Raw genomic sequence first — 11,666 nt, 5'->3', positions numbered from 1 at the left:
TGTGACGAGTTATGAGGTGGTTGAAGGACAGCTTTCTGCCAGGATGGGCCCCTGGCACTTCATTTAATGAGTGACACTTTGGGGAGGCAATGTTCATAGTTAAACTTTGTTTCTCAAGTCCAGTTTTCCTTGAGGCAGGGTCTTGCTAGGTAGTCCTGGCTGGCTTCTTAACTTATAGCAATCCTCCTGCCTCTTTTTTCCTGGGATACAGAAGTGTGCTACTATGCCCAGCTAAAGCTTTTCTTTTTGGCAGTTTATAGACATGCTATGGGCATCTCAAGGTAAAGGCCATTGATCAAACCTTGGTTTGTGTTGTTTGAAGTACTGGATTTCACATCCCGGCCCATCTGACATGGCCACCCCTGACTCCTGGGTTTGACCTTGTACATTTCAAATGCTGTGGGAGTCACAGTTTTTACTCCCGTTGATTTGCCCCTGACAGCAGACAGAGCCTCACACTGCCCTCAGTCTCCCCATTTTCCTTTGAAGGACCAATTTTTCATGGTACTTGTCTTGATTGTTTTCATAGTGTTCAAAACTGTATTTTTGTATGTAGAGGAAAATAATTTTCTCAACACTAATCACTAATGAATACTGTATTGTCATGAAGGAGTTGTTTAATAAATGGACATATAAAAAATGCTTTAGTCTCTTCTGTCTCTCCAAAGGCTTTGGATTCCACTTCTGCAACAAGCTTGCTCTTTGGGGGAGCCACAAGCCACAGGCTGAAAGCAGACCGTAGAAGTGCCAACTGGCCAGGCTACAGAGCACTGCACAGCCTCTGCCTCTGCCTCTGCCCATCCACACGTTTTCAGTGACAGTGACCAGAATGCTGACTAGGATCCTTGTGGCAGCTGAGCTGAGGGCCCTTGCTCTACTAGTTTCCAAACCACTAAGCCCCAGGTTTTGGCTACTACCAGACACCAACTTAACTAGGGTGTGCTTACCTTTACCACCTTGGCTGCAGGACTGAGCAAAGGCACCAGCAGAGGGTGCACGCCGCCACCCTGATGCTCACTGAAGAGTAACTACTGCCTTCCCATGATGCGGGAGCGGATACGCACACACTCACTGTGTCTGCCTGTATTGAAACAGGCAGTAACTGCCCGGTGTTTCTGCAGGCAGTGGGTGGGTTTCTCAGTCAGGCACACTCCAAGCATGTAGTCAGTTTGTTTTAATCTATTGTGGCATTCTTACAGGGAGGGGATTCACATGCAAGATAATAAGGTTACAAATGCCCAAAGCATGGACCCAGAAGTCTGGCTTATTTTGGGGGCCTCTTGGGTCACAGAAAATGCCATTCATTACATTGCTTTTGTATTAAAAAAAATATTTAAAAAAAAGTTAGAAAACACCGATAAAGACACATAGAAAGTATCAGCCCCCAAGTAAACAAAGAGAAGGCCCACGTCACTACGGACCTGCCCAAGTGTCCAGAGGAAACACTGTCTTTTAGCGTCCCCAGGAGGAGAGTGACTGGGCCTGCCCAGCCACTTGTGACTTGGTCACTGCCACTGTACTGGTTGGCCCCAATAAACAAATCTTTGGGCTCTTTTCTGAAAAGGTCTCAGACCCATAATGGAAGACTAGGTTGGCTACCTAGGTTTTTCTCTGCTTCACAGTGAGGAGGGAAACTTCTTGAACAAAAATTCCTGAAAGTCATTTTAACAAAGTGCAGGTGTGAACAGGAGCACTCCACACAGAGCCCACTGGGGCTGGTGGCCCAGCCTGCTTAAGGTTTTGTTAGTCCTTGTTAGTGAAAGGCCCCAGCCTGCCCCGTGCTGCCACATGAACTGCAGTGATTGGCTCCGTTTCAGCTGGGCTTCTGTGTGGGCGGCGAGCTTAAAGGGCTCCAGGTCTTCAGGGCAGAATCAGAAGGTAGGATATTCACCGTGCGGGTCAGCAGTGCCAAGCCAACACAGCCAGGTGTGAAAGTGAGGCCTCAGGAGTGTAATCTCCAGAGCCTGGCTCCTCAGTCTGCTCTCCCCTGGGCATCCCCTGCTATGCTCCTGGAGCCCCATCAGGAAAGTATGGGTGGAGGGGCCGAATGGCTCTGGTCGCCAGGTGTAGACAGGCCTTCAGTCAGAGTCTGAGTCCGAGTTGGAATTCTCTTCTGAAAGGAAAGCAGAGGGTGCTGGCACCAGTTTCTGGGTAGGGGGAGGCACCAATCAACTGCCAGCAGAAGCCCTGGGCCCAGCCTCTCCCACATGAGTGGCAGGCCAGGCCTTGGGGCACAAGTGGGGTAGAGCAGGTACTTCTACTCAACCCAAAGCCCAGATGCTTCCTTCCCAGGGAGTCTAGGCATGCCCAGAACATCTTCTCACCTGAGGAGGTCAGAGCTGTACACCAGCACCCTCTTCTCTATCTCAATTCAGCAAGACAAGGCAAGGACAAGGAATTAGTTGTCCTTGAACTAAAATACACTGGAAAATGGGGCAAGCCTTTTTTTTTTTTTTTCTTGTAAAGCTACTTTATGGGCTTAGCTGTTTATAAAGATTCTGTATTCTAGTGTCTGTCCCTAGTACTAGTAGCTGTTTTTTGCTTGTTACCTCCCTCCCCTGGACCTGTTTCTCCCCACCCATCCATTAGCCAGGGATGTACAAGTAGGACAAGTTTGCTATATTCATATTCAACATACAGGCCAAAACCACTTTTATTGTGAAAATAACTATTTTACATTAAAACCACACAGTATTCAAAATGCATGTTCATGGACATGTATGCTCTGATCCCTTAGCTGGCTGACCAGCATTTGCTGCAGGTCCTAAAGGTTTGAAGACAACATGCAAGAGCATTTATCTCACAGACCGGAAATAAGTTTGGAATTTTTTTTTTAAGCAGCGTAGGACAGTGTCTAATGCTCCCATTGGGAAGCCAGTGGCCTCTAAATCTAACTAGGTCCTACTTGAGACTCTAGTACTTTACGGGGAAGATCCTACAGCTAAGACCCGCCCTAACAACTCTGTCTAGCGACAGTATTATTGGCCTGTTCCAGAGAATTACCTGGCCCAGACACACTTTCTTTGGAAAAAAAAAAAGCAAAAACAGAATGAGTTTGAGACCAGCCTGGGCTACAAAGTGAGTTCTAGGCCAGCTGGAGCTCTACAGAGTGAGATCCTGTTTCAAAAACAAAACTCACCCCAAACAAAATCCAGGACAAACCGTGCCTGTGTTTGCCTGGGTGCTGTGGGCTTCCAAGCCGGAAAGGAGAGGGGAAGAAGGGGTCTAGTGGGTTAGTCTCAGATGGATTCATAGTGTGAACAGCCGCCCTGGGGCCATATCAGAGAGCCTCGAAGGGCCAGAGGTGGAGGCATACACTCACTCTCCCCTCCTGCTAAATTTACTGAGGCCCTAGAAGACTACCCTTGACGGGACAATGAAGGGGTATGACAGCTAGGTGGAAAACACTTCCCACTTTCCCTACAGCTATCCTGAAAGTGATCAGCTGGGTTCTTTGTCAGAAACCGCACAGGGTGGCCACTCACCTTCTGTCCTATGCGCTGTGGTCTCGTTCCCAGAGTCTCCTTGCTTGAGGAATTTGGCCACTTCATTAAAGATCAAGTAGAAGTCAATTGCGAACACAATTGTGGCAAAAAAGCCAAAAACCTGTGGGATACGTGCATGGCATATGACAAAGAATACAGACAGGATGGACAGGACCTCTGGGTTTAGAGATAAGGAGACTGGGCGTAAGCAAAGAGCACTGAGAAAAATGTCCCAGCAAGGACTGACGGGCAGGCCTAGCCCTTCTGTGGTATGGCAAATAGGGGAAATGGACTGTGAACCTGGTAGGCAGCTGCCTGAAGTCAGGGCACAGTCGATTTCTAATTAGACCGGAATGCCACAGACCCACACAGGCACCAAGGGCCTAAGCAGGGGCAGGATCTGTTCAGGTCCCACTGTGGAAGTGGGTGCCAAGCAGGAAGATCTGGAGCATCAGGGAAAGGACACTGTTGGTATTTCCACCAAGGGGTAGGGCAGCCACTTACGCCAGCTGCTTTGTAAGCCCCGTCTGAATATTTGGCAACAGCGGTGATGGAGATGACGAAGTATATGAGGGCAGCGGTGACACAGCGCAGGAAGTCCTGAGGAGAGAGGGGTGTGTCCACACCTCTGGCCTCCTGCAATGGGCACAAGCATGTGGACCCAACGTATCCAGCCCCAGTACCCATGGAGTTCCTGTCCTGGCTCCTCCTGCACTCTGGTCCTGATCTATTTCCCACATGTCTTTTGTCCTGCAGGCCTCCAGCAGCTTACCCTGTCCCTGGTCCAGCTAGATTTTCTCTGCCCCGTGGGTAGCAAATAGGGTGTAGACTAGGCTGCACATCGCTTTGCAGTTTGGTCCATTTGACAGAAGTAGGAAGTGGAGAACATCTAGCCTTCTAAGAATCCTGGCTTTGTCACAGTGAGCTCCATTTATGACCATAGTCTTTGCTTACTCCCTAAGGTGGCACCTATCGCCATGTGGTTACATGGACACTGGAGATTGAAAGTTGAGACAGCAGGGTTCAAGCCCAGTTTTTGTTGCCTCTTTTCTCTGATGCATTTTATCCTTTTAAAGGCACTCTCTCAGGATTGCAAGGTACTCAGGTGATCAAACAAAGCCAGGTGCCAGACGACTAGAGTATAGGAAGTCCCATGAGTCCTCAGTTACCTTGCCCTGCTAGAAATGACTTGAATGTCTCTGGCTGAGGCACATTCCTCCTCCAAGGCCAGAGCAACAGCTCCACCTAGTGGTTAGGAGTCATCCTTAGGTGCCCAGGGCCGCCCCCCCGCCCCCCCCCCCAGCTTCAGGAGGCGGCTAGCACTTAGTGGTTCCTACTGTCCCAGTGCAGGTAGGCAGGGATGGAGGCGTGATGGTCCTGAATTATCTGAAGCTTTCAAGCTGCTCACCATTGTTGGAGACAGTAGGGCCGAAATGTGGAATCCCAGAGTCCTCCGGTGACAGCCAACCCTTTCCTCTTGACCCCCACCCCGACTCCATCCTTACCATCATGGGCCAGCATAAACCCTGCCACTTGTCATTCAGCTGCATGGCGTCAGCAAAGAGGAAGTAAACCGCTAACAGGAACTCCAGGAGAGGCACCGTGAGGAAGGCAGATGCTGAGGACGCCACATAGCAGATGAAGGCAATGAATGAAAGACCCTGCAGAAGAGCAGGGAGACTCAAACCCTCTTGCCACCCCTAGTCCAGAGCATAACCATGAGTCCCATTATACCTTTGCTGAATCCCTGCTAGGACCCCTCATCTTGAAGCCTCGGCCTCCCTTGTAGGCCACTTGGTGGGGCTACTTAGCTCTTTTCTTGGCTCTACGACAGAACATATAGCCAACTCAGCTGTGTCCACAAGGGGGCAAGCCGGAGCTAAAATCTACTGCTTCCAAAAACTCACACCCAACACCTAAGCTGCATACTTTTCATGAACACTCTAACTTCCTTAGCGATGATATGCATGCTCAAGTGGTTGAGGTTGAAATGTACTGACATCTGCAGTTGAGTTTGCATGTATGAAGGCACAGGGGAGCTTTGATGGACACAGGCGATGAAGCAGGCCCAGCTGTGTCCCCCCCCCCCCCCCGTACAGAGGTGTTGACAGAGACCTTTTGCCGTTCTTGAATCTACAAATCTTCAATAAAACAACAACAAGGCTGGTGATGGAGCTCAGCTGGTAGAGTTGTTTGCCCAATCCACACAGAGCTCTGGGTTCTAGCCCAAGCACTGGATGAAACAGGCATGGTGGTACAAGCCTGTAATACTCACACTTGGAAGGCGGAGCAGGACGATCAGAGGTTCAGAGTAATCCTCAGCTTTATTTAGAAAGTTTTAGGCAGCCTGGGATACATGAAACTCCACCTCAACAAAATCTTAACTCTCTTGGAGAGAGCACTGACACTAGGCCCCTGCTGCACCATTCACAGTCTGGATGAAAGGTGCGTTGGCTGCACTGTATCTACCAGAAGCCTGAAGGCGTGGAGGATGCTAAGCTGCTAGTTAGCACTGCAGACTTTGTGCATGGCAGGGCAACAACAAGAAGAGAATAGGCCAGTGGCTTTTCAAGCCTGGTTCTTGCTAGGGTTTCTGGACTTCTCTGCAACTTAACATTCATAGGCTGCTCACGGCCTATCTTCAAAAGGAGCAGACTTAGTGTCACCCAGCTAATAGGGCAACAGAATCTGTACTTGGGCGTTGGAGGCCTTCATCTTCCTTGGCTTACATCTGTCTCTATGGCTGGGCTTGAGTCTACCCATGGCTTGGTAGTTTAAAGGGCAGCAAGAGGAAACTCAGACGACCTGCAGGAAGTACCATGGCTGCTTCAGACAAATGAACTCACCTTAGGGATCCCACTTGCACCCCTTGCCCCACACATGTCATGGGGGAAGCTGGGCTTCCCTTGGGCAAAAAGAAGACTCAGAGAAAGGCTTTTTGAGGTTGCCATCAGCTCCCGTTGTATCTCCTTGCCAAAGGTTGTTCTTATGCCTCTCCTCTTTCTGTTCCCATTCTCAGGAAAGTCTGATTCTGGTGACACCCCCCCACCCACCCACACACTTTGGTTCCTATTTTCTCATTCCCCAATTCCAGATGGCTGATTCCCCTAGCTTCCCATCCATGTCAGACCCTACTTGCATGGGACCAAGAGGAGTAAGGACTGAGGTGGCTCCCCTATACCCCTTTCCCTTCTTATTTTCCTAGGCCTGGATTTCAGGCACCTAGCTAGGACAAGAACAGCTTCTGAGTTCTGGCTGGCATTCACTCCTTCTCCATGAAGGGTGCTGGGTAGACAAGGATTAAAATTGGTGGCAAATAGAGTCAACAACCCCCCCCCCCCCACCAGCCCAGCCGCCGTCCCCAGTGGTTTCCAGAGTGGGCTCTAGGTCCGATTGGTACTTCATTTAGGAACAAAGTATTAGTGGTGACCTCGGGGTTGAAGCCATGTGTCCTGGGGTACAAGGGAGAAGTCCTAGGTAGAAGTCCTCATATCTATTCTCAAGGCCCCTCGATTGAGTGAGTCACCATTCAACTTTTCGAGATGCAGTTAAAGACACTTTCTGTCTCTCCCATCCCCCCACTCTTAAGTGGGAACAGGTCATCTATCAAGTTGCTAGCAACAAGTGGCTGTCACCATGAGCTGTTTCCTCCTTCCATCGTCCCTCCTCCTGCCCCTCTCCTCATCTCCATAGGCCCTTTGCCAGTTCCCGCCCCACACTCGATGATGCAGAAAAGTTGGGAGGACAAAGGAGACCTTCCTAGCCGGGTGGGGACAATCGGGAAGGAGGAAGGAGCACAGCTGGGGAGGGAGGAAGAAGGGGATGAAGTCACCCCGCTGGCTTGCCACCCTGAGACAGTGGTCTGCCTGCACCTTCACTGTGGCCCCGGCCGCACCCACTCCCTGGGGGCTTGCCCCACTCCTCAGGATCCGCACCCCAAGGGCGGCTGAGGGAGATGGGAGAAGGTGCAGAGGCCAGAAAGAGGGCAAAAGTCCTGCGGGACTGGAGAGGGCGGAGGTGCTGAGCTGGTCCCCAAACCTGTGATCTCTGGTCCCTTTCGAGGGCCTCGTGGTCAGGAGAAGACAGGAAGAGCACAGCTCGGGCCTGACTCTGACTCGTGCTCAGCTCCAGAGAAGCCTTTGCAAGCTCGGGGGCGTTGGGCTGGAGGTGCAGGGCCCCGGGGCTGGGGGCGCGGGAACTGGGCTCCGGGCACCCGGAGAGCCTTCGCACTCACCGACTCGGCCAGCAGGAGGCGGCCTTTGAGAGAGCAGAGGAAGGCGCGTGCGGGCAACAGGGCGCGGAGCCCTGGCACCGTCCGGCCACTTCGGGGGCCGTCCGCGGATTCTGGATCGGGCTCCGGTTCTGAGTCCGGGGGCCACATAGCGGCTCTACCTCGTCGAACCTCACTGCCTCACCCAGCGCCCTGGAGGGAAGCGGAAACCCGCTGTGCGGAAGAAGAAAAAGTGGAGTTAAGACTAGGCCCAGGACTCATCCTCCGCTGCCCCGCCCCCACTCCCCCATCCCCACCCACAACTGCCCCTAGAACCCTGTCCCGCCCTTCTTCCCTCCTTCAATTCTCCAGCCCTCCTCCCCCAGTCATTCTGTCCGATCCCTCCTCCCCTCCCATGCCCATCCCCACTTCCCCCACTGCTCCTTTGACTCTGCCCTGTCGATATCCCGCTTACTCCTCACTGCCCCTCAAACTTAGTCCAGACCATCTTTGCTCGCCTTCTATCTTTCCGCTTACATCCTCCACCCCCTCACAACCCCTACAATCCTCCCCGGCCCCTTGTCCTTCCATTCTTAGTTCCTCCTTGGATCCTGTTCCACCCACCAACTGCGGGCGCACCCCCATAGTCTCTTGGACCCTGCCCTGCCCACTTTCCCCACTCATTGACCTTCGAACCACAATGCCCCTCCGACCATTCCTACTCCTCTATCGTCTGATCACAACCCCTCCCCCATCTCGGCTCCACTACTACCTCCCCGCCCCATTTCCTTCTTACCCCCACCCCCATCGCCGCCTCTCACAGCCTCCTTTCCCTTGCCCCGCCTATCTTCTGCCCCAGTCTCCCACCCCTTCTCATGCTGCCTTCTAGGACCCACCTTCCTACTTCCCCTACTCACTATTTACGCTCCTAAGACCTCCTGAGATTCTGTACCCAGGTCCTCCTAGCACCTCCGGACCCCAGCTGCCCGTTCTGCTCTGTGTGGCCTGCGCTGGCCTGGAGTGTTCTTGTATCCTTTGTCTCTCAACCCATCCTGGATGACACAGGCTCACTTACTATGGGCTCCGAGCGCTCTGGAGCGCCGCCCGACCACCTGTCCCTGCTCAGCGTTTCTGCTAAGCTCAAACTTTCTGCCCTAAGTGTCAGTCACCTTCCAGGAGCCTAGAAAACTCCAGGGTAGGGACCCCTCCACCGAGTCCTCTCCTGGCTTGGCTCTAAACATGCTAGGTCAGCTCTTTCAAAGCGCTTTCCCCCCTCTTGGCTCCACTCAGAGTTTCCGTGCTACTTCCCCGGCCACCCTCCCTCTGGTCCTTAGCCCGTTTTCCTTCTTCTCCGGTTGGAGTTTTCCCACTATTTTCCTAGCCACATTCCCCGTCAGTCCTCAACTAGGCCGTCCTCCTTCCGGGCCTCTTTTGTTAGCTGCCTGAAGCTGGGTTCCCCTGTGCTGGACTAACCCAGAGATCTAAGAAGCGTCCGTGTCCTCCCTCACCATAAGACCACCGCCGCCGCCGCCGTACTCCTGCCATCACTGAGGCTCACACTCCTGAACACTCGTGGGGCTCGTTAAGTGGCCTCTGCTCTCTTCCTTGTCAGCCAGCCTAAATCGCTGGTTATGCTCCCTTCTACTGACCCCTCACGAAAACTGATGCTTCGTCTTGCCTCGGGTCCTTTGTACATATGCCTTCTACCTGTGTGTGTGTGTGTGTGTGTGTGTGTGTGTGTGTGTGCGTGCGCACAGTCATGTCTGGGTGCTGACAGAGACCAGGGGTCCACACTATTTTTTAGACAGTATCTCATTGAACTTGGAGCACATGGGATTTTCATAAAACTTACTTGGCCAATGAGCCTCGGATATTGTTTCTGCCTTCCCAGAACTAGGATTGCCTCTATGTGGGATCCAACTGAGATTCGAAGGAGGTCCGACTCAGTCCTCACGCAGCAAGCACCTTATTGCATGAGCGGTCTTTCCGGCTTTCACGTCTACCGTATTACCTTTTGAAGGCTTGCTCCACAGACGATTTCTCCAGGGAGCCATTCCCTACATTTCTTTGTCCATTCAGAAGTGGTGCAAGAAACCCAGGATGTGAAGAAGCTTTAGCAGCTTAGGATAGGAGGCAGCCTGCACCAGGTAGTCCTAAATAAGTTGAATGCCTGGCAGGGCTGGAGAGACGGCTCGCTCTTAAGAGCACCTGCTGCTCTTTCAAAGGTTCAGTTCCCAGCAACCATATGGCAGCTTGTAACTATCTGACACCCACTTCTGGCCTCTCTGGGTACTGCATGACATGGTACATGGAATCATTCAGACGTTAAAATTAAAAAAATAAAAACAGGGCTGAAGAGATGGCTCAGTAGTTTAACACTAGGCTCCCAATCCATGATAGTAAATAAATACAAATAAAAAAGAGTTCTGGGATGCATTGGCTGGTTTATAGGACAGCCAACTGTCATTAAAATGAAAGGAGGCATTGGTCAGAGGCTGTCTCGGACAGGACTTGGGAGACCCTGGTACCCAGATTTCGCTTGCATGTGAGGGTTCCAATAGAAGGGCCCACTTCTGTTCTGTGTTGTTAAAAATGTGGCTGTATATTGAAAATCAATGATAAAGAAATGGACCAGAGATTTGAACAGGTAACTTACCAAAGGAAAATGTTTAATAAATTAGCATATTGAAAAGGGGGTGGCCTCGGGCTGGAGGTGGTTGGTTCAGCTGTTAGGAGTGACTGCTGCTCAAAACTGGGGGCTAGAGCTCCAATTCCAGTGCTCATGTAACAACCAGACATCTCTCCTGGTATTTTTAACTCCGGCTATGAGTGGGGTAGAGACCAGAGGCTCACTAGGGCTTGTTGGCTTCCAACCTCAGGAATAAACTGATATCCCTACATTCAGAGAGACCCTGCCTCAAAGAATAGGTGAGGTGAGATAGAAGAGAAGACTAGAAGCCCCCTTCTGGCCTCCACGTACAGAGGCACACCCCGCACACACACACCTGTGCCGCACTCACACATACACATAGCTATGTATTATGCATGTTTATTTTATCCATTTTAATAGAATTTCATATGCCTTTGCCCCCCTTCTCTACCCCTTTTACCCCTTATCCCTCCCAATGCCCTTCAACCCCCCAACACTAGGTAGGAGAAAAAGAAGGTTAGTGGGAAGCAGGGGCAAAGTTTTCTCTGGCTACTTCTGGCTAGTTAAGAGTCTTCAGGTTCTTTGGGGCAATACGAATCTCAGTCATCAGAGTATCTAGCAGTCCAGCAAACCGGCCACAGCAAACATAGCAGAAGGAGCAACCAGCAACAACACAGGAAGCAAAAAGGGAGAGCAGCGGTCCTCTTCTTTCTCAGAGTCGTTCAGTGCTTGCTGTCCTGGCTCTGATATTTATACTCTCTCTGAGTCCTCAGAGTTCCACTAACTGCATCTGGCAAGGATGACGCCTCTCTCTGAGCCGCAGGAGGCAGTTATCAGCTGTTGATAAACTGAGTCAGCCCCATATCCCACACTTGGGATTAAAATAAAAAACATAATTGCATAATGTAACTGAGTTTTTTTCTTTTTTTTATTTGTGTATATATATATATGCGCCAGGGCTTTTGACGTCCTTAGTTTGTGACACTATTTTGAAGACTGTGAAGCCTTTAAAATCACTGAGGCACGATTGGAAGAGGGCCACTAGGGGCCAGTCTTTGAAGGTTGTAAACACCCCCTTGGTTTTAACCGCTGTGCTCTCTTGCCACATGCTGCTGCTGCCATGGCTTCTTCAGCAACAGCCTGAAGTCTCTCAGAAACCAGAGCCAAACAAACCTTCCCTCCTTTTAAGTTCCTTTTGTCAAGTATTCCGGTTGCAGTAACGCAAAGGCATGACTAAGCATAAAGGCATACAAGCAAAGGAGACACAAATACTGCCTGCTAACATGGCTAAAAGGTATGTGTGTGTGGACGGACACTACCA

The 11,666-nt window shown here is 51.2% G+C and overlaps 1 protein-coding gene across 3 annotated transcripts; it reads right to left on the bottom strand.

The window, feature by feature from the left end:
- Nucleotides 1-599: 599 nt before the first annotated feature.
- Nucleotides 600-8,446, bottom strand: Cmtm3 (CKLF like MARVEL transmembrane domain containing 3). Of its 3 annotated transcripts, none has more exons than XM_055620946.1 (6): nucleotides 8,384-8,446; nucleotides 7,720-7,929; nucleotides 4,991-5,146; nucleotides 3,990-4,121; nucleotides 3,486-3,606; nucleotides 600-2,113 (listed from the first exon to the last, which is right to left on the bottom strand). In XM_055620946.1, the coding sequence occupies exons 2-6, from the start codon at nucleotides 7,864-7,866 to the stop codon at nucleotides 2,079-2,081; spliced, it is 591 nt and encodes a 196-aa protein (XP_055476921.1). In that variant the 5' UTR covers nucleotides 7,867-7,929; nucleotides 8,384-8,446; the 3' UTR covers nucleotides 600-2,078. The 3 variants fall into 3 exon arrangements, with proteins under 3 accessions (XP_055476921.1, XP_055476920.1, XP_055476922.1); XM_055620945.1 differs by lacking the exon at nucleotides 8,384-8,446 and adding an exon at nucleotides 8,171-8,183; XM_055620947.1 differs by lacking the exon at nucleotides 8,384-8,446 and adding an exon at nucleotides 8,171-8,183 and having other exon boundaries at nucleotides 3,990-4,085.
- Nucleotides 8,447-11,666: the final 3,220 nt, after the last annotated feature.

This window comes from Psammomys obesus, unplaced genomic scaffold (assembly GCF_907164565.1).
Source record: "Psammomys obesus unplaced genomic scaffold, mPsaObe1.curated_primary_1811, whole genome shotgun sequence".
NCBI classification, from domain to species: Eukaryota; Metazoa; Chordata; class Mammalia; order Rodentia; family Muridae; genus Psammomys; species Psammomys obesus.
This window is presented reverse-complemented; position numbering and strand designations above follow the sequence as displayed.

What these genes read in the sequence shown, in the direction of transcription:
- Cmtm3 (XM_055620946.1), bottom strand. Translation starts at nt 7,866, where the DNA reads ATGTGGCCCCCGGACTCAGAACCGGAGCCCGATCCAGAATCCGCGGAC. An exon ending in GTTTATGCTGGCCCATGATG is followed by an intron (nt 4,122 to 4,990) that starts GTAAGGATGGAG and finishes TGCCCATTGCAG; the next exon opens with GAGGCCAGAGGTGTGGACAC. An exon ending in GGGCTTACAAAGCAGCTGGC is followed by an intron (nt 3,607 to 3,989) that starts GTAAGTGGCTGC and finishes CGTATCCCACAG; the next exon opens with GTTTTTGGCTTTTTTGCCAC.